This window comes from Neodiprion pinetum, chromosome 3, assembly GCF_021155775.2.
Source record: "Neodiprion pinetum isolate iyNeoPine1 chromosome 3, iyNeoPine1.2, whole genome shotgun sequence".
Taxonomy (NCBI): Eukaryota; Metazoa; Arthropoda; class Insecta; order Hymenoptera; family Diprionidae; genus Neodiprion; species Neodiprion pinetum.
Window position 1 is genome coordinate 38,375,649 of NC_060234.1, and position 19,986 is coordinate 38,395,634.

The 19,986-nt window shown below is 44.5% G+C and overlaps 1 protein-coding gene across 9 annotated transcripts in view; it reads right to left on the reverse strand.

Moving 5' to 3' along the window:
• Positions 1-19,986, reverse strand: part of TfAP-2 (transcription factor AP-2) — a 205,845-nt gene that overhangs the window by 49,812 nt on the left and 136,047 nt on the right. Inside the window, exon 1 of one of the 9 annotated variants that reach the window (XM_046619047.2) lies at positions 7,178-8,214. The exons of 7 other annotated variants lie outside the window; for them this stretch is intronic. In XM_046619047.2, coding sequence (XP_046475003.1) covers positions 7,178-7,201 — 24 coding nt within the window. In that variant the 5' untranslated portion in view covers positions 7,202-8,214. Of the gene's footprint in view, positions 1-769; positions 791-7,177; positions 8,215-19,986 lie in introns of those variants that run through there. One more of the 9 variants, XM_046619048.2, reaches the window with a different exon arrangement.

Here is a 19,986-nt window from a genome sequence, read left to right on the forward strand (position 1 = left end):
ATTCGAGGTCTGCAAGTGAATTGAACAAAGCTAGGATTTCAGGATGTATAGTTATAAATCGTCGATGCAACTTGTAACACTGTCAATTATGCCGTCATCCTTCTATCGAGGCTCTGAACGACGTCGAACACAACGGCCGTGAGCAATTTATCAGGATAATAGCTATCCCAGCAAGTGTTGATCCGGTGTGGCACACATCGGGGTTGAAAGTTTAACGTTTTGATACCGAGTTCGTTAGCGGCAGGTGAGGCACGTTTGTTTAGCCGCGAATCGTACGAACGAATACATTGTTAATGCGAACGCGTACCGAAGAATGATTAGTAAAAATATCATGTGATGACCCTTGCGGGAAAAAAAATCCGTCTTTTGATAACGATCTTTTTGATTTCATTCTCGTGCTTTTTTCACACGTGGACATTGAGAGAGCGACGTAGATGACAATGTTCGTATGTAACGTTATATCCTTCATCTTTGTTAAACGACGCGAGGTGTATCCCATAAGAAGACGTACACATAAAACTCTGCAATTATTAATCACGAATCGGATTGTGCTCATTGAAAAATAGTCACGGCCTCATCGCTTGGTACCCGAAGCGGCTGTCGCGTGACAATACCTTCTCGAACCCTGTCAATAGGCAGGTTAGGCTTGTCCTCACTTTCTCGGACACCAATATGCAGGCTTCGAAGTCGACGAAACACTGTGTCAGAAATTCACCGAGAAGACAGCGTTGAGAATATTGTTCGAGAGAGAAAAAAAAGAAGCACCTACATCCATACACAGAGAGAAAGAGCGGCGAAAAGGTGCGACTTATGGACTCGAACACGGTAGCTGCGGAATCACAGCCGAGTCGACGATGAATTTGCAGTCGGAATTGGCCAATCCGATCGCGGGTTAACAGACGCCGTTAGAATAGTAATTATATTATGACAGGTTCCGTACATGCCCGGCGAGCGGAGGAAGAGAATTAATGTTGCCGTGATTGCCAAAGGCCAAATGCGTGCAGGCGGGTGTTTGACAGTGCGTGTATGTAGACGGGGGGCGGAGGTGTGTGTGTGTGTGTGTGCGAAAGAGGCGAAGGAGGCGGCAAGAGCGGATCGTGCGTGTGCACTAACGCAGAGACACGACACGAATCGGCCTACTACTACAGGCACACCTCTGAGCATCGGTTGGGTACATGCGTCGATTGGATCTTTGCGTGTCGATGCTGAACGTACTTGCGTTGCGTAAGTCCGGACACCACGCCGCGTGCGTAAAACTCTATGCAGGACTTGAGGAGTATGAGAAATCAATCACCAAAGCCTGGTTGCCTCTCGCTCCTGTCGACTGACAGATAGTCGGATCACCTCAGAGGTGGAATTTATCCTGTGGCCGACCGGCTCCGATCCGATCTCAACCCGCTGCAGCAGAGCGCGCTACTCTCTCGTTCGAATTTTCATCTATCTATGACTGTCAGAAACGAAACAATCACTCTTCATGATTATCATGCGTGATTCGTGTGGATTGCGCACTTGGCACGTGCGTGCCGTGCCACGCCTCGTTGGACGTCGCGTTATCAGCTGCTCCGAAGTACGGGATTCTTCCAGCTCTTTCCAGTGAATATTCCATGATTTTACCGCAGTCTGAGCTGTCGATGGATTGGGTTCCGAAGGGGTTTGACGATGAGACGCTGGAGTTTAGTTTTCCAATCGAAATCCACTGACTAAAAATTTGCATTTGATGGTGCTTAAGAACAACCCAATGATGTTTGATGAATAATAGAATCAATGGCCTGCCATTAAAAATCAAGAAGTTTGTAGCCCAAAGATTCGTCAATATTTCAACCTGAGAAGCTCGCGCGACGAGTTTAGGCCGGCACAAAATCACACCAGACACCATGAAGTGAAAATTATGCGCAGTTATGCTTGACTGACAAATGTCTATAAAGTTTAACACTCCATTCGGATGTGGTAATCGCAGGGTTCGAGCTGAGAATGCATTATTTATGCACACTAAATGCATATAATTACGGACACCGAGGTCGAGCGCGCACGATATGTATACGTCAGAGTGGAAGGGACACCCTAGGGCATTGAAATCTCGAGGATAGCCCGGGGGTCGGTCGAGCGCTGCCTGGGAGTGAAGTATGAACTATGCAAATATCGATTTACCGTATCAGCTGTAAGGGAGCCATTGCAGCCGACTCTGGTGTGACCCCTAAGACGGTGCACCGATCGTGAGATTGCAGCCTGGCGTAGAGACACACAGAGAATCCTTCCGCTCGAGATAAGACTGTATAAGATGTTATTACGAGTGATGAAGTGATGCAGGAAGGCGGCCGAGTGGCTCGGGGACTCCAGGGCAGGCAGGCAGGCAGGACCCGATATCGAATCATTCATAAATCGCGCGCTTCGGGCCTGCGGCGAGATCGCGGGAACGCGGTGCCCCGGTGATTAGCGAAAAACCAGTGGAATTCCCGTCCGTTCGTTAATTCGCGGGTTTCACGTGTCTCCCCGGAGAAAGTCGGCGAGCGCGGCCGAGTCGAGAGAGGAGGATGAAAGACGAACTACTCGGACAGGAAGAGGCCAGGAACCTGCGAGGAAGAAAAAGACCCCGCCGATCTAAACTGTCGACGAAATCTTTTAATTGGTCTTCAGTCAAGTACCGCTAGTCGAACCGGTCGGCTCCAACCGACGGAATCGTATATATATACACGCCACGGCTCGAACGCTCGATGATTCTGACTGTTTTGAGTCCGATGTGCACCTACCTACATTGTTCCTCGGACAAGTGCGCGTCATTTTTTGAAAGTTATGCCGGTGAGTTCTTGGCTTGGACAGAGAGACGGAGAACTTTTCATATTTCACAGAACGGTGGAATATATTTTACCGTGAGATAACTTTTCGAAGAAATTCTACCTTTATTATTTGAAATTTATTAGTTTTCAAACTTGTGTTCGGAATAGATTAATGAATATTATACTGGCCGCTTGAACGATCTAATGGACGTAAAATCAATCAAAGGATGACGTGAACTCTCGTCTATGCTAAACTTATTCAAATGCCTCGTTATAAAACGATTTTCATTCCTTTTTCAGCACCACACTGGCAGCACTCCGGTCGTAAAACGTAACTGAATTATGTAGATAATTCAAGAACTGATAACGTTACCATTCTAGCTAACAATAAATCATTGCTGTTGTCGTTTGATAAAATCGTTGTTAGCCTGAAGTTATCCACCAATAGCCAGTCACAAGGAAATTTTCGGCATCGTGAGGAAGAATTTGTAGTGCGATCATCAAATGGATTCAATACGTTTGTGATCGCGACGAAGCAATGAGATGAATTCAAATTCATAAAAATATTTCAATTTCTCATTCGTCGTCCGTATGCGACAGAGTTTTGTAACGAATAAAGTGTTTCATATAATTTCGAGAACCGATTGAGTACCGAGTTTGTTTGAATCTCCAATATCTTGCTGTCAGGACCCCCCGGGTCAGGTTTTGAGCTGTCTCCAATCATTTTTCGTCGTTTCTCGTGCAACTTACAAACAAAGCTGACCTGTTTTTCTCGACCGTGCCACGTGGACGTTATGCATACTTGATATGCAGAGTATTATAATATTCAAGCGGTACTGAGAAAAATGATAATTTTACGAGGGCTTCGTACGAGAATATGATTCGCGCCGTGGAATGAATTCCAGAGAATATTACCCGGTTTGAGAATTAATCAACCCGTTACGTAATCCACATCATACATGCGGTGTTGTGTACACACCCAGCGTTGCATTCAAAAGACAAGGGTGCGGCGTCGTGGTGACAACTGTGTTGCAACGTTACAGGTATCAAACTCAAACTTCAAACGCGTAAGCTTGTCAAGATGATCCAAACCCCAAAGTAGCATTCTACGGTACATGATCGGAATTCAAGTGGGTAAATGATTGCAGCAGCATCTCTTTGGAAGATGAAGTCAAAGAAACTAGATAAGTGGACGGTAAAACGACGTATGGGAAACAATTTATACCTCCCTGGAGCGAGATCGCCGATCGGCGAGAAGAAGACAATGGACTTGTCTAAGATAACCGGAGCTTCTAATCTGCGAATCTGACCATCTCGGGTGTTTGTTAGATGGATGTATAGCTGATAAGCTCGCGGAGTACAGAGCACTGCAGGCTGCAGGTATCGAAAGAGACGTCTCGGTCCTGCTTAACCCAGAGGCGATAATGCAGCCGAGCGTGCATTCGAGGCTCTACGAAGCCACTTCATCGACGCCGTGCGTATGCAGGGTACCTTACACCCGGCCATGCGTTAAGCCGTTACTGAACCGTGATAAAATCTGACGACGTTTACGCCGCCGCCACGGACTCCCGACATGCGACAACCCCTGAACGGCTATCCGTCGATTCCATCTTTCGGCGACCCGACTCGAATCCAACGTCGCAAGCCACGCATGCAGGCTTCTTTTAACCCCTTCGTACAGTTCTCATGTGTAAGTTTTAACCTGCAGAGCGAGCTTTATACTGACGTTAAGGTACTTTACGCGTGTCTCGCCGGATAACTCGCGATATCTTATTCCGAGTCTCGCAACTCCCGAGAAGCAAACGATCGCTTTGTCTCCGACTGCCTCGTTTCATGGTTCGCTAATGTCACGACTGAAACGTCTCGGAGAGATACGTGAATCCGGGCATGACTTTTGCCCCATTTTACGGAACCGTGCGCCGTGTAATGCCTAAGGAAATTCGTGCCGAAGTTAATGCTGTTGCGGTTGTTAATTAATCGATAACGAATACCTAGGTCGCGGAGACAACTTCTACAAAAGTTGCGCAAGCATTTCTACAGCATGGAAAAGGCAGACGTAGGGCTTGCGTTCGGTCATGTCGCAATTATTTCGAGAATGATTGTGAATTCTTGATTTCTGATAACCAATTAAATGGAGAGTGGTTTTCAAAAGTACCATCAATATCGAGTGTCCTCGAAAAACAATCACCTCCGGTGTGACTGACTATGCGGTTTTTCCCATTTGTCGAAGAATTACCTTGCACTGTCATTCCTGAACTATTTCTATTTTCCTAATTCTTTCGATTCTATCCGGTCGTAAAGTTTCCGAGAGACGGTTCTGCGTTATTGAAAAATACATGAAAACACGCAGCGCCTGACATAAAAAAATATGTTGACGATATGAAATAATGTCAAAAATTTTGAAAAATACATTTGTTTACTCTGCAGGCGTAGATGGATACGGTTCTTTTCACAAGTTCCTTATCTGATTTTCTTTCTTTTTTTTTTCCCTGCGTCAACCTTTCATAAATTCATTCTGAAACTTTTCATTTCCTTTGACGTGACCACAATGCTCGCGACACCGAATGAACAGTGAAATTTTCACCAGTTACAGAATGCAGTTGACTATATACTTGGAGAGATAGGATTAGATTGCTGGCTATTATGGAATGCGTCGTTCAATTAGCAGGGTGGTTTTCAGCGTTAAGGCGACTAGTGGACTTACGGGTTACATCGTGACAAAATTTTCCGTTTCGAAAGTTTGGAAATCGCTGCTATAGATATATGGACGCACTTTTGCTATTGTGAAATCACGGAATATACTCACGTATACGTAAACCTATATGTATATACAAAGCACTTGAACCGAAAGTAAACGACGACTCGAATCACTGTTTATCCGAAGGTAACGATACATGAATCTGATGAACGGTGCGAGCGGATTACCCAACTTTTTCGTTCTTTTCTGTTTTTTCTAGGTTCTGTATTTTTTCTTCTCCGATATCAGCTCCTCCTCTTTTTTCTCTACAAATATTTTTACACCTGTACGAATAGACACTCCTGCCTTTAAAATACGTAACGGCAATAAATTGTTCGGTTAGATACAGAGAAAGTAAGATACCTCGATAGGTTCCAAGTTCCGAAACTATAGTCTCGTTCTAATGTACTGGTGTTTGTCATAACGATTTTCACTTAATGGCAGGATTCTCATCTATACTCAAGTTTTCAATTTACTACCTATCGAATTACCAAGGTAATAAACTACTCTGATCAAAAATTGCCTTGTAATCTGATGTTTCGTACTTCCTTGAATTCTTGCATATTTTTCCAATTCCACTAAATACGTAATAGCCAGTTTTGCTTTGTTATTTTCTCTCTCAAGTTGATAAAATACGTTACGTGAAAAAACTGTACGAAAATTGAGATCTGAAAAATTATCATCCAGTGAAAAAGAGAACCGACCGTAAATCTCCACTGGTCCTGTACGTATCCGTAATTCTAACAGATGATAAAATACGCCTACGCAAGGAAAAATTGCGAGAAAAAACTGAAAATAAAAGCGACTTCCTCGTCAGGATTTCATCGTTGACTTGACCACAGCTTTTCAGAATGCAACATACTGCATATAATCCTTCGAATAGATCAGCGATTTTATTAGACAGGCCTTAAAGTTTGTTTGGTCGACAATGTCCCTGTATAGCATGGACACAGAGACGACAGCCTCCGCTTCGAGTTCCTTAAGCTATTTACGATTTTCTTCTTCAATCGCGTACAGGTATAAGGTGCTGCACGTACAGGGAGAGGCCGCAGATACTGTCGCTGCCCTACACTAAGACGATAGAATATTGAACATTTTCTTGGAACTCGATTCTCCATTCAAGGTTCAGAGCGCGGTTCGGTTACCCCGTGGGTTACACGGCGTCAATTCCACGCTGACAAGTATCCTAAACGGGGGAAACTGTAAGCTATACCTACTGTAGAAAAACGGACCATGGGGTATTTGGTGTCTGGCGGTTTAATAAGTTTCATACTATTTTTCTTTCATTTTTAATACGAAAAAGCACATACGAATCGAATTTTTTGTTATAATTCATCTGTTTGACATGATACAGAATTGAAGTTACACATCAGAATATTTACCGATTCAAGTATCACATTGAAACACACGGAGAAACGTAACGAGCACGAATAATAGCCCACGAGCTGGTTTTGTACGGCCACCTTTGGAGTTTAGTCTCAAAATAATTGTATTCGTCGTCACAGGAACCATCAAATTACGCTTACAGAGATGACGGATTGTATTGCATCACGACTAGATAATGAATATTTTCAGAAGCTCGAAGCAAGAATGTAACAGTTTCGTGTTATCTGAGAAGTGGAATAAAGAAAATGACTCTGTGAAAGATTCGTGTATAGTTTTGTACCTCAACCTCGATGACGGTGGTCATGTCGACATGAGGGGCGTAACAGAGGGCCAGTTTGTCGGCGATCGGCGCCTCTGACCGCGGCGGAAATACCCCAAGGACCTCCAGTTTGCCGGTTTGAATCGAGGAGGCCTCTCTGGCCACCTCCTCGAAGAACACGACACTCTGATCACCCTCCAACTTTGTCACAAAAACTCTCACCAAACACACTTCGGAGACACGCACATCACAAAATCTTCAATTAACGATTACTATCGCTTGGTTAAAACCCGAAAGCACCATAAAGGACTGAATATTTCTACTCAAAACGGTTCGAGTAACGTCCTCGAAGGAGCTTTTGTTTACGGATAATCCTCCACCTGGTAGATCACTCAAACGCGAGCTTCCAATTATCGCTGTCGACTCCTGTCATCCGTTGCGTTTTCGGCGATTACGTCAGTGCCGTAGCTTGGCAAAATTGAACGTGCATATTTTGGCGACAACAAGAAAGCTTTGTCTCGTGAGAAAACGAGGAGGTATCCAGCATCTGTACGTCGCAGGCCGTAGTAGACTTCCAAATCAGTCTCAGTCCCGAAAAGATCGACTAGAAGAATAATCACGTGCGAAATGTTGCGATATCATGATATAAAGAGAGAAAAAAAATTTGCCGATAAAAAATGCATCGGGTATAAAGCAACCGGAAGACTAGAGACGGAGCGCAGTTTCAGGCGGAAGACAGGCGACGGTCAGAGCCGTATCGTTTATCTCTTTTCGTCGTTCTTTTTTTGTTTTTTTTTTTCTTCTTTTATCCTCCTCTTTTTTGTTCCTCCGAATCCCCGAACCGTCGGCGGCTCGAGGTGTGCGTGCCTCCGTCTTCTACCCTGCAGGGCCGGTTTCGGCGATCGTAACCGATCGAACAGCTGATCGCTCCAGGGTGGTCTCTCTTCGCCCGACTGCGAATGAACCGAGCGCGACCTCGGTCGGCGGATGGAAAACGACAAACGGAGGACGACGGCGACGACGACGACGACGACGACGACGGCGACGTGTTGCCAGGTGCTCTTGCTAGGAGCTACTACTACTGACTATAGAACACCGATGCGCGCCGTTCTCGTACGGTATATGCGGCGTAAACTCGAACGGGCCGAAATCCTGCCCGAGGGTACTCTCCACCACGTGGCCGCCAGCCCCACCACCGACTTTGTCGCCACTTCCAACGACGAGGGGACGCCCCTTCGGCCACGCGATACCCCGTCGGCGCGCGAACCTCCGGACAAACGGGGGTGGGGGAGGAGGAAACTGATGGGGGCAGAAGGAGGGGGGCTCGCAAGTATTTATCCTATGCCCCGATGAATATGGGTTCAAATCTCTACACGCACACGCGGGATTCCTCCTCCGATCTTCGGAATCGTCGATTCGTATTTTTCCTCACATTCTATTCAGCTCAGGAGCTGCGGAAGCTCCCGATGCCGAAAGTCGATCTCTGAGATTCGCCGCAGTGGCACTGTTTTTTTACACCCACGCTTATCAGACGTTTCAAAATTGTTTCTGACTGCTGTAAATCTGTGCGACTATCCGGATAGTCGTCGAAGTTGTATGTGTCCTACAACGACAAACATTTGACACAACTGTTTAGTAGATAGGTACGTCTCGGTTATAGTTGCGGAATCAAATTTTACACAAATTGTAATCGTCGGAAATTTTTGTACCATTTGTAACCTGTTCACTTTCACTTATATGTGTAATCAGTTGTATGGCTGCAAATGTACTTAAGTGGCCAAAAACGGTATATCCAACCTATTTCACGTTGCTTTCGTCACTTCGTTTCAATGTAAACCCCAGCCCCACAAACTGGTGAAGTTTTCGTTGAAATTGGTAAAACCGCACGTTAATTGTTCCATGAAACACTTTCACACTCGCATGAATTGTTATTCTACGACTGTTTGGGTTCCATTATCTTTCCATTGTTCCTTCCGTACAAATTCACACAACAACACCTCCCTCCCATATCAGATTTATCTATAGGAAGATATGCAATGCACGAATCTGTTTTTTTTTTTTCTTTTTTTCTTCTTTTAAGGGACGAAGATCGCTTATGTTCTTGAGTTCGAATTTTCATTCTGCGACTAATCGATGATCTCGATTCTAGACAATAATATGCACGACGACCAGGTCATGGTCCGGCAGAAACGCCGACCAGGACGACTCGATTGCAATTCTTCGAAGGCCTTGTAGTTCCAACAATTCTTTACAATTGTGTCACTGACTCATGCAGTACGCACTTCTTGATTTACATAAACCCAGCTTGTACAGATATACTTGTGAAAAAACAGGACTTTATTACTTTCTCTTCATTCTCTCTATTCTTTTTCCATTCTTCACTACAATTAGCTTATTTCACGATATATCTAAGTATAGGCTAAGTTTTATGCGCGGTACTTCGTTTACAGTAATATTGTAGTCGAATATGAGACCACCTTTTTGTGGAGTAGCATTAAACCCTTATAAATCTTTATACCAACAACGATAGAATATTTCAACAGATTTTCCCGTTCAAAAGTCCGTAGCTTCAGAACTGTTCTTCTAATAAATTCCCCTTTCCGTTTAGCTTCTTCGCGGTGATTCTTTTCCTAAAAAGTTTATCGAAGAATTTTCTCCAATGTGAAAATAGCTGCAGCGGTTTAATAACGCATAACTTGACCGAACATTTTCATCTCAGCTCAGGCTACGCTCACCGGACTTGCGGATTGGGAGGTCAAAGAAGCAATATCGATTTTTTTTTTCCAGGCCCTGTTAGATGTGATACGAATACATGCCCACGTGTGGCGATGAGAGGATCCCGTTACGCGGGGCGAGCGTCATAATTGGAGTAGCTATTCGGAAAAATAAAAATAAAAAAACATCCGTTTCGATTTTATCTTAAGAAACCGTTAGATTATACATCTAGAGGTAAAAAAAAAGAAGATATTTGATTCGAATACATTTTTATTTGCATAGATAATGCGAACCCACTATTATATTTTATAGATATAGAATGTTTATCTAATCAGAGCGCGCGGTTTCTTTTCACACGCCGTCCACTTCGACGTGCTTCTATTCGTCACATCATGAATCAAAATTCCTCATCGATCTTACGTTAGACTTCTAATACAAGGATTCAGATTTGAGGAGACGATAATTATCGGATTCTTCCCTTCTTTCCGATCAATGAACAAAAGCTTTTGCTTATCGGCACTCTGTGGCCAACGACGATGAAAACACCGAAATTCAATATCGATCAGAAAACGAATTCCGAGTACGGAAGTAGACGTAAGATTATACAACGCGTGTTTATTCGATGTAAATTAGGCGCTGATCGTTTCACTCGTAATTCTGGACCGCGGGCTAAGAGCTGCGGGGCTGACTGAACAACGCTTATACTACTGTTAACGTGTCGATTCAGTTCAAGTGTATATTTACAACCGCTATACGCGTGACGCGTTTGCTCATTGTTAACTAGAGGAATGACCTCCCATTGACTGCCGAAATATAACCAGAGCAGTTAGATACGCGAGCCAAATCGAAGCATTGACAAAGACCTCAGTAGTACAAGCCTAGTGTGTAGTCAGCCACAGGCGATGGCGAAATCAAGTGCGCTTCTCGTTTTAAAAGCGCAGCTAACGTTGCACCGCGCTGTTGATCGATAATTCAGGTATCGCCTTCCGCATAATTTTGCGATGAACTTAACGAATCGCTGTAGTAACGCGGTGCTCAAGTATAATTGATTTCTCGGGAATCATCATTCGTCAGAGATCACGAGCAAATATTTTTATGGAAGAACAAAAGTCGGTTTGAATTAAAAAGCGTTTCTCTTGCGCAGTTTCTTTTTCGAAAAAATTTACATTCGGTTAATGTTCTACGAGCAGTTATCGAAAATTTCTTTCACGTGCGATTTGACGCTGCTGGAACTTGGTCAGGATTGATGAATTACCACACATGTAACGCATACATTGAAAATGGGTATTTTTCAATCAACGTTGGATATCTTTCGCAGATGGACTTCAGCTGGTTTTAATTATATTCGAGGAGAGTTGTTTTTGACTTTTGTGTGCACTGCAATAAATCACCGAGACACCGATTCTCCTGCAGACTTTCTACAATCGAGTAATTACAATAACGAAAAGAAGAGAGTAAGTGCGAAGTATCGTTTGCTTTGCGGGCCAGGATCGTCCAGAATTCTTTCCGCGAAATTGTCCAAATAGCGAGAAGTCCTAAAAGCAAAGGTGTTAGAAAATGATAATTAAGAATACAGCGTTGCACCCGCGACGGTTGGGCTAATGGAGCGGGCGTGAATGCATATGCTGACGTGTAAATTTTAGAAATTTATGATTCCGCGGCCGAGAAATCGTTAGGAAAGAAAGGCGACATCGAAGACTTAAGTCTTTACTTTAATTTATTCCCAGATTTGTTTATACGCCGTTCCGGGCTCTCCTTGCTTACACCTCGTCACGCGGTTCGTCACGCAGTGTCTCCGCCGCCTTGGGATCGAACGATTCGAACCAACATCGAGTGATATTACAATACGGCTCGCGCATAATTTTTATACACGGTGAATGTACGTGGGAAAACCGAGGATGCTGCGCGGTGTTAAATAACGTTAATGTAAGCTAACAGACGAGCACACAAAACTCCCCGGATATGTGTTTGGATAAAATATAAGAACAACGGACGAGCTGCTCGCGCTGGGCGTACGTCGCTTGCCCACAAAACGAATGGATTATAAAATTAGTCGGGCGTGCAGCGCGTAGAGCTGGGTGAGCACAGGTGGGCAAACGCACCTTAATTCTTCCGCTCTCCCTCGCGCCTATGCAGCTTCGTGCATTTTCACTTCTGACAAAAATCATTATAGTCACGTGCAAACTGAAAACGGTTGAAATATGCAAATGCGCGGTTCCTACGCCGGGAAATAAATATGCATACGTATACACACGCGCGTACAACTCGCTCGTGTAAATCCACATTTACATACATGGGCGGTCGTAATATATTTTACGCCAATCTCGAGGGCCACGCCTACAACGGAGTCTCTGGTCCACTGTGTGGTTTTGCAACGCGTTCTAAGCTCGCTCTAAGTGGCTGACAACTGCCGGGAAAGAGATTAGAAACGGGAGCAAATCGTCGTCACCGCGCTGCTGATGACCAAATAAACGAAGCGATTTCCCCCCCAGCCTCTCTAAATCGGTTCAATCTACTTGTCAACCCGCAGGCATTTGTGCACCACATTGCAGTCGACACGATCGGTCATCAACTTGTCGGATTCCTGATCCACCCGACGATTGCACTTCATCGAACCAATCGGCAGACACGTAATCGCAAAAGGCGACGGTTCGAGGAGATTCTTCGCAAGACATTCTCATATACTTCAAAACTTTACACTAACCGATTCGAACGGCAAAAATGTCCAATTGCGCGGATTGGCGGGCCACTTTTGAAACGTAGAAGTACACGGCGTTTGGATAATTACGTCCGCGTGTCATTTTTCGATATTGAAAGGTGAACGGAGATCGATAAGATACACGGCCGGTATTTAACTTTTTTTTTTCCAATACCACTAACGACTGTGTAATCTGGCTGGATTGATGTTCGTGAGGAAACTTTGGGCGGATCGATATACGACCGGGCTGCAGCGTTTAGTTTCTGTCCGTTAGCTGGTTGTTTCAAGTTATGAAGGTATAACTCAAAATTCAGACACGGCGATGGGAAAGCCGGATGCCGCGCGATGCAACGTGGAGTTACATTGTACGCATGTGGATGCCTCGCGTATCTTGAGATACAAACGGGAGTAAACGCGCAAGCGTGTCTGAACCTTATAACGCGGTAGGCAGACTGCACGTGTGTGCGGAACGATATTATATTTTGATCCGACGAAACTGGAACGATTAGAAAGTCGAGCTCGAATGACTGTCAAATTTTCTACGTACCATGTAAGCCGCGATTCGCGTCCATTATGCGCGTTATTGCTGGGATTGAATCATCATCCGAAGCGATAATTTGCGTCTATCTAATATAGGTATATCTACTGTGGATGAATTAGCGATGGAATTCGCGCGAGGGATAATCGGAAGGATATCGAAGGATGAGGGCGGGATCGTGCCAGGTGGAGTCCTGACGCGAAACGGACGGCGTGCTGCCGGCTAATTCGATATTCAAATCGAATTTGGTAACGGGTTATAGCCGGCCAAAAATGGTAATCGCTGGTACGAAAATCAAACCTATTATGCCACGCCTTGGATGATTGGCCCGCGGAGCGGTGCGGCCCAGTCATTACCAATCACTGATAGACGTCCGATTTGGAGATGTCAGAGCAATCGATGCCTCGAATCTTAATGAGTAATTAACGGAGTTTCGTTGTATGTAGGTACGAATAAAGACGGATGGCCGTTTCGTGACCAACGAGGATAAATCATTCGTTTCTAATTCGTTCGCGGTCCGTTTTGTGATTCGATGTATCACCCGGTCCGAAGTCCGCCTGAAGGGCGAACGGAGATCTCAATCGTCTCTTGATTGTCTCGTAATTAATACAACCTTAATTACACTCGATTCACTTCGTCTCGTTACGCATATACACATATATGTATACCAAACGCCGCGAAAGGTGAAACGTAATTTCACGAATTCTTTCTTCTTTTTTTCTCTTCCACGGTATTCATAATCGTTATTCGACCGTCTACTTTACCCCATTCGATCTAACTATATGAAGAAAAGCGGTGAAAAAATAAACTAAGCATCATTTTTGGCGCGCGGTATCTAATTTTCGATTCAATATCGTCAATTTTTATCTTCCTTTCCCATGCCGGGATAATAACAACACTTGTGTATTCCTACGCCCGATGCATACGCAATGTTAAACCTATGACAGGGTTATTATATTACAGCCGTGAGAAACTTGCGTTTGCAAATCACTCAGCGCTGGCGAGAGAATTGAAGAGGAGCCAGCTCGCGGTCCTCGGTGAGTTCCTATACACGAAATGGGCACACGCCCATTGAATCGGTCATATACACAACCGCCGATGGTGTTTCGTCAAAGATATAGAGTCCCCCGTGAAGCGTATAAACTACGTGCCATTAAAATCCCTTGTTCGAAAATGTTAGTATTAACATACAAGCCCAACAACGGATCGTCCGCGTGGTCATAACTGAAATGATGCTTCGCAAAGCGCACGATAATTTATAAACGAATTTCGATAAAAATTTATTGTTTTCTAGAGATGACGTTGCACCGTCGATTTACAATATATGAAAAATGGGTTTACAATTCTCCCCCCGTGATAATAATTATCGCGGGCACTTTCCAACCAAAACTGAACTTGTTTGCATCAGCTATTCCGAGATGACACAATTTTCGAAGATCTTGTAGAAAAATGTCGAGAATTATTACGAGTTCCAATCGCGATATCGAAACGACGCGTGGCACAAGAGCGCGGTTCACAACGGGTCAAACGTACGTACGTGCAGCATGTTATACGCTCTTATACGTAACATGATACATCGGTGCAAGGTGGCATCTATGGCAGTACGAATGACGATCTCACAATCGGTATAATGGACGATATCCGGAGAGCATCGTTCTTGAATGAAACGGCGTCATCTTCGGAATGACAAATGTCCGACGGGGCCCAACGCGGTTGACCCCTAAGGCCACGACTGAACCCGACCTACGAGATATCCAAAGGGCCCCATGCACACGTTCCGAACGAGAGGCGAGCTACCGTCTGGCAACTCGACGGTGAGGAAGCTCCTTACGTCCTGAGATTTAAAGGGGGCGTTGCGGAGCGTCGGGCAGCTTCCGTGAAACTTGCCAGCTTGCGGCTGGTTCCCTCAGGGATTATCAACTCCTGAAATTAATCTGCTGTAGTTTTCGAGCTACCGATTAACCGCCTCTTCCTCCGACTGGCTCGCTTTATTAAATACGACGCGTGCTTGGATCGATTTTAGCTAAAGCAGAAAGGTCTCGAAAAATTGATAGTCGAAATTTGTTGATAAATCAATTGGAAAGTCAATGACGCTCATTTTATTTCGGAGAGACGGTTTGAAACTCGTGTTTCCAAAAGTCACCTGCATCACTACTCGATGACGATTCGTGGCAGAGAAACAGCGTGCGTGCGTGTAGTTTCGGGTGTATATATGTATGTGTAATAACAGATGACCGGGGGTTACGGCGACATCGGACCGAATAAATATCACCGTGGTTCTATTTCTTACGAAAATTATTTCGATATGCAAATATACGGCCAGGACAGGTGAGATTTATCGTCTCGCATTACCGGCGGTGTATTAAAAATAGCCGTAGTTCGTCCGCTCCGCTGAGCCGTGTTTCGCTTGACCCGCGAGTGTACAAGCAGAGCGGACCGCGAGCAAAAATCTAGAAGTCGATTTGTCATTTCAACGGAAGTGGTTACAAGCTGTAGGCGCGATGAATCACAATCGTAATTATCCACCGAGACAGCGGTGATCGTTACACGCAAGCCTGGCGTATAAACCTCGTTTAGAAATCAGGTGAAACAAACTAAGTGCGGAGTATCTTCGGAGAGTGTTTGAGAATTGGTTCGATTTATTCCAACTAATTTCATCGTGGAATTACTTACCGTGCGGTGAAAATAAAAATTTACTAACCAATCACTAATAATCGGATTCATTATTCATTTGTTTCTTATTACCGTGAAAGTATCATACAATTCCTATCCCCAGACGAATCAACCACTGACCACTGTGTATAATCTTATGCTAATCCTTCGAGTAATCTGTGTTTATATTAAGATTCGTATAGTAATATTTTATACCCCCGTTCGGAATGATTAATCAATCGAAGCTTTACCGGGATCTCTAAGCAGACCCAACTCACCGAGTTTCTCAAGTTAGTCAAAATATTTTAGAAAAAGTATCCACTGGTTTTGAATCACTCGTCAGTTTTTGGTTCTTCGACAATATTTCAGTTCCGATGTATCAGCCTGTATTTCGTTACGTATCTACGACGTTAATTGGATTTCAAAAACTGAAGCAACAATCGTAAAACAGGGTGATGTTTCTCTAACGATTGAAAAGTGAATATTCCCGGATAAACGGTACCTCCGCTGATTCTCGAAAGCGAGAAGTCGCGGATAAGGACGAAAAGGAATAAGCGAACGACGAAGAGCGGGGGGCGACCTCTCGGACCTGCGGCTAGTTGCCCGGGCTGAAAAGACGCCGGCGTCTGTCAAAAACCTGTTAGGTACGACCTGTTGAGTCGACTCGCGTGACGACGCCCGGAGTCGCAGCTTCCGCTTGACGCCGCTTCTGGAATCCCGGGTTCCCGGCTCTACCCCCTTCGCCTTCGGGGTCGCTTTGTTATTAACATATGGGGGCGAGAGGCGTGGCGGCGAGCAATTATTGAGGAATTCAGTTCAGCGGTGCCGGCTATCGATGCTCGCTCCCGGGGTTAATACGCCCTGAAACTCGACGAGATAGCCGCGGGGAATTTTTCCTACTTTGCATTTAATTTTCTTTTCTTTATTTTTCTTTATTTATTGGTTTTTTGTTTTTTTAACCGAATGAGAAATCGACTCTTCGTAAAATTAACGCAACCTCGATCCCATCAGAAATTTTGGATACGCTGTGAAGGAGTGTTATAAAGACACCGCTGGAGACACTCGTTCATAGATCTTGCGCGTACGAATAGATTGGATTAATATACGTTTCGGAGGATCATCGGGAATTACGTCATGCGGAAATTCCTTAGTAGCGAGATTCTTTTCCTTGTCTGTGAGGCTGATTATTTATGTCATTAATATGCATCGATGCGAGTGTCATTAGTTTTCATCACGCCGATACGTGATTTTTCTACCAAAAAAATAATACTCAAAATAGAAAGACCCAGTCGTTATACCGTCTTTGGTATTATACGGGATTATTTACGCGCGTTATACACGGTTCATCATAATTCCGATACACTCGCCTCGCAGCGGCGATGAATTTTTGCATAAGCAAATCGATAAATAGATATGCATAATAGGGAATCGATGGGATTTCATATATCACTATATCAAACGATTTGAATATTCGTCGTAGAGGTTAATGCAGCGCCGTAGTATTCGGGAAGAAATAAGAATTCCAGTCATAGTTTGAAATTCAAATATACGCTTCCTCAAAGCGCCGCGCATACCTTTCAGGCGGGTGGATAATTTTTACAATTAATAAAACCGACGGTTCAGGAATAGATAATTTTCTTCGCGTGTCGAGCTGCGGCACGTTTTTTTCTTTTATATTTTATTATATTTTATATTTCTCTACTTCAAACTTCCGTTTGTCGGTTATAAAAATTTACATTCGAAGCCGTAACTCTCTCACGAATTACCACGTGAGTTTTTATGATTATGGATTCCGCGGTGAGTCACGCTTTTACAAGTGTCATTCGGTCTATGGTGGAAAAATTGCCAAGATATTCTCGAACTTTATAAGGAATGGAAGAGAATCAGGAGAGCCGGCGACGTATTACCGGAGTAAAAATCAGCCCCGTGAGTCACTGTACCAACGTACGTTTCCACGCACGCGTGATCGATTGAACGGGTAATTTGAGAGACGGCACGAAAGTATAGTAAAGACAGTGTTAGACGGTAAAACATTCAAGACACGATCGCGCGAATGTTTGAAGATGGAGGAGAAGAAGAAAAAGAAGAAGAAACGAAAGAGGGATAGAAAAAAATACCGGGAGAGGCTTGAATGACGCGATGATGATCGTTATCTCTGGCGGCCCGTTCAAATCACAGAAGATCTATGCACCTTTCTCTAGTTGATGCGAAGGCAAAGAAATATGAAAAAAAGTTGAATAAATAAATAACCATTCAACGTATTCCTGAGGGCAGTTATCGACTCGGACGCACGTGGCGCGGTTAACATCGAGACGGAGAAAACAAGATGAAAAGCAATTAAATCCCTGGTCTAGTTTCCTCGTGCGTCAAACTCCGGCGCTAGTACGAATCCTCAGAATCGCGCAGCTTCCTTTCATCCGAGTCTGACACATATTTTATCGGTAAGAGATAAAAAGGACGTCCGATGCACGTGCACCGCCTCGCAGATCGGCTTTGATTCACGTAGGAAGTTAAAAACGTGGATCGATGACGACGGCCCGCGACTCGAGTGACTGATAGGGCTGGAGAGGAGAATGCGCGGCTTCTATTGGCGCGACAAAAATGGCGGCAATTAGATGCGGGGCTAAAAAATAATTGAGATTTCTCCCCGCGAGAAAGTTGCGCGAAGGATGGATAAAATGTGCGCACCTAAAGTATGACAATAATAGAATGGAAGAGAGGAAAAGAAGTGCGGATGATCGGCAGGCGAGCTGAATCGGATCGAAGAACGATTTGAACGTCTGCTTGCTTGCCCGTAACTCCGTACATTCTGCACCTATCGGGTGTATCGCGGATGGCAAAAACTGAACTTGCAGCCAGAGTCGCCGGTGAAGTGGCCAACTTTTAAAACCTGTTTCTTCATCTCGTTGCTCGAATATCGGTGCTCACGCTGCTCCGCCGCCGATTCTACGACTGCTGCTTCGGGATGAGCGAAACACTTTTGCTCTTTTTCGCAAACGGGAGGTCTGCGAATCGTGCCGTTAGCACATATCTATTCGGAGCGACAATCCGCGGCGCCTGTTTCCCTCTTGCAATTAGTAATATCGGAACGCGAGTCAAAATTTATCGACTCACAGGCCCCCCGATCCTTCGTTGAGAAATCGCCGCTCCGGCTCTTCGGCGATCGGCCGAGTTCCTCACGCGCAGATCGAAATCTTTGGTAAACGCGGGACACCGATCCTTATCGATCTAATCCACCGGACTGGAACCTGTCAAACGGAGTTACACGTCGTCACCTCAATAAGTCAGAGCTTGATTAACTCGATTTTAGACTAGTTCTCGATAGTTGGTCACACGCGATTCGTTCGCTACTCTCTCAATTTCTAAATCAATCTCTGATCTGGGGGGACAGAAATTTCACGAATTATAATCTCACCCGCTAATTATTACCTCCAACGCACTTTTCGCCGCAGCCGAGAAACTTAAAAAATCTTCGTAAATCCGAAGGCATATTTTGGTGTATATATTTCGGTGATTTCAATTTCGATTCTCGTCGTCAAATCTACACTTTAGGTTATTTTACACGACCGTCGCAGTGTCGACAAATGATTTCACAGAACTTTGATGCAATTTCTCGTGAATATTGATCGGTAAGAACGTCTAAACTGACGTGAAATACAAAAAGCTCGTCAATGAACGCCATAAATACCGAAGACTTTAATTTTCGCGTGTACAACAATATGCAAAAGTTTCTATAAATCACGACTAATCGAAAACTCAAATTCCCCCTCATTCTGCGTTTCTATAATAAACGAATATGAGTCAGTATTACATTCAGTCTCAAGTTCGCAATATAATTAATTCGTGCTTTCAAACAGTTTATCCCAACCAAGGTTCATTTACTGTTCAAAATCTCATTATCACAGACTTTTCGACCAATCTTCACGTATCAAAATTTCAGGGACATAAATTTTGGCGAGGCTTGCGGCGCAAATCGCAACTGCAAGGGGCGCGCGAGTGTATAGATATAGGCAGAGGCATGCGTTGAGATCGAATAAGTTTCACAAGGAGGAAGAAAGAGGGAGAAAGAGGATAAAGTTTGGTCGGGACGCTGAGGGGGAGCGAGATGAGAATATATAGAGGGAGACGAAGGGAAGAACCGAGGAGAGGATGCGGATGGTGGGAGCGGGAAGTAGCTAAACGACATTCCAGCCGACCGTCCACCGGGCACATCGAGCACCACCCAAC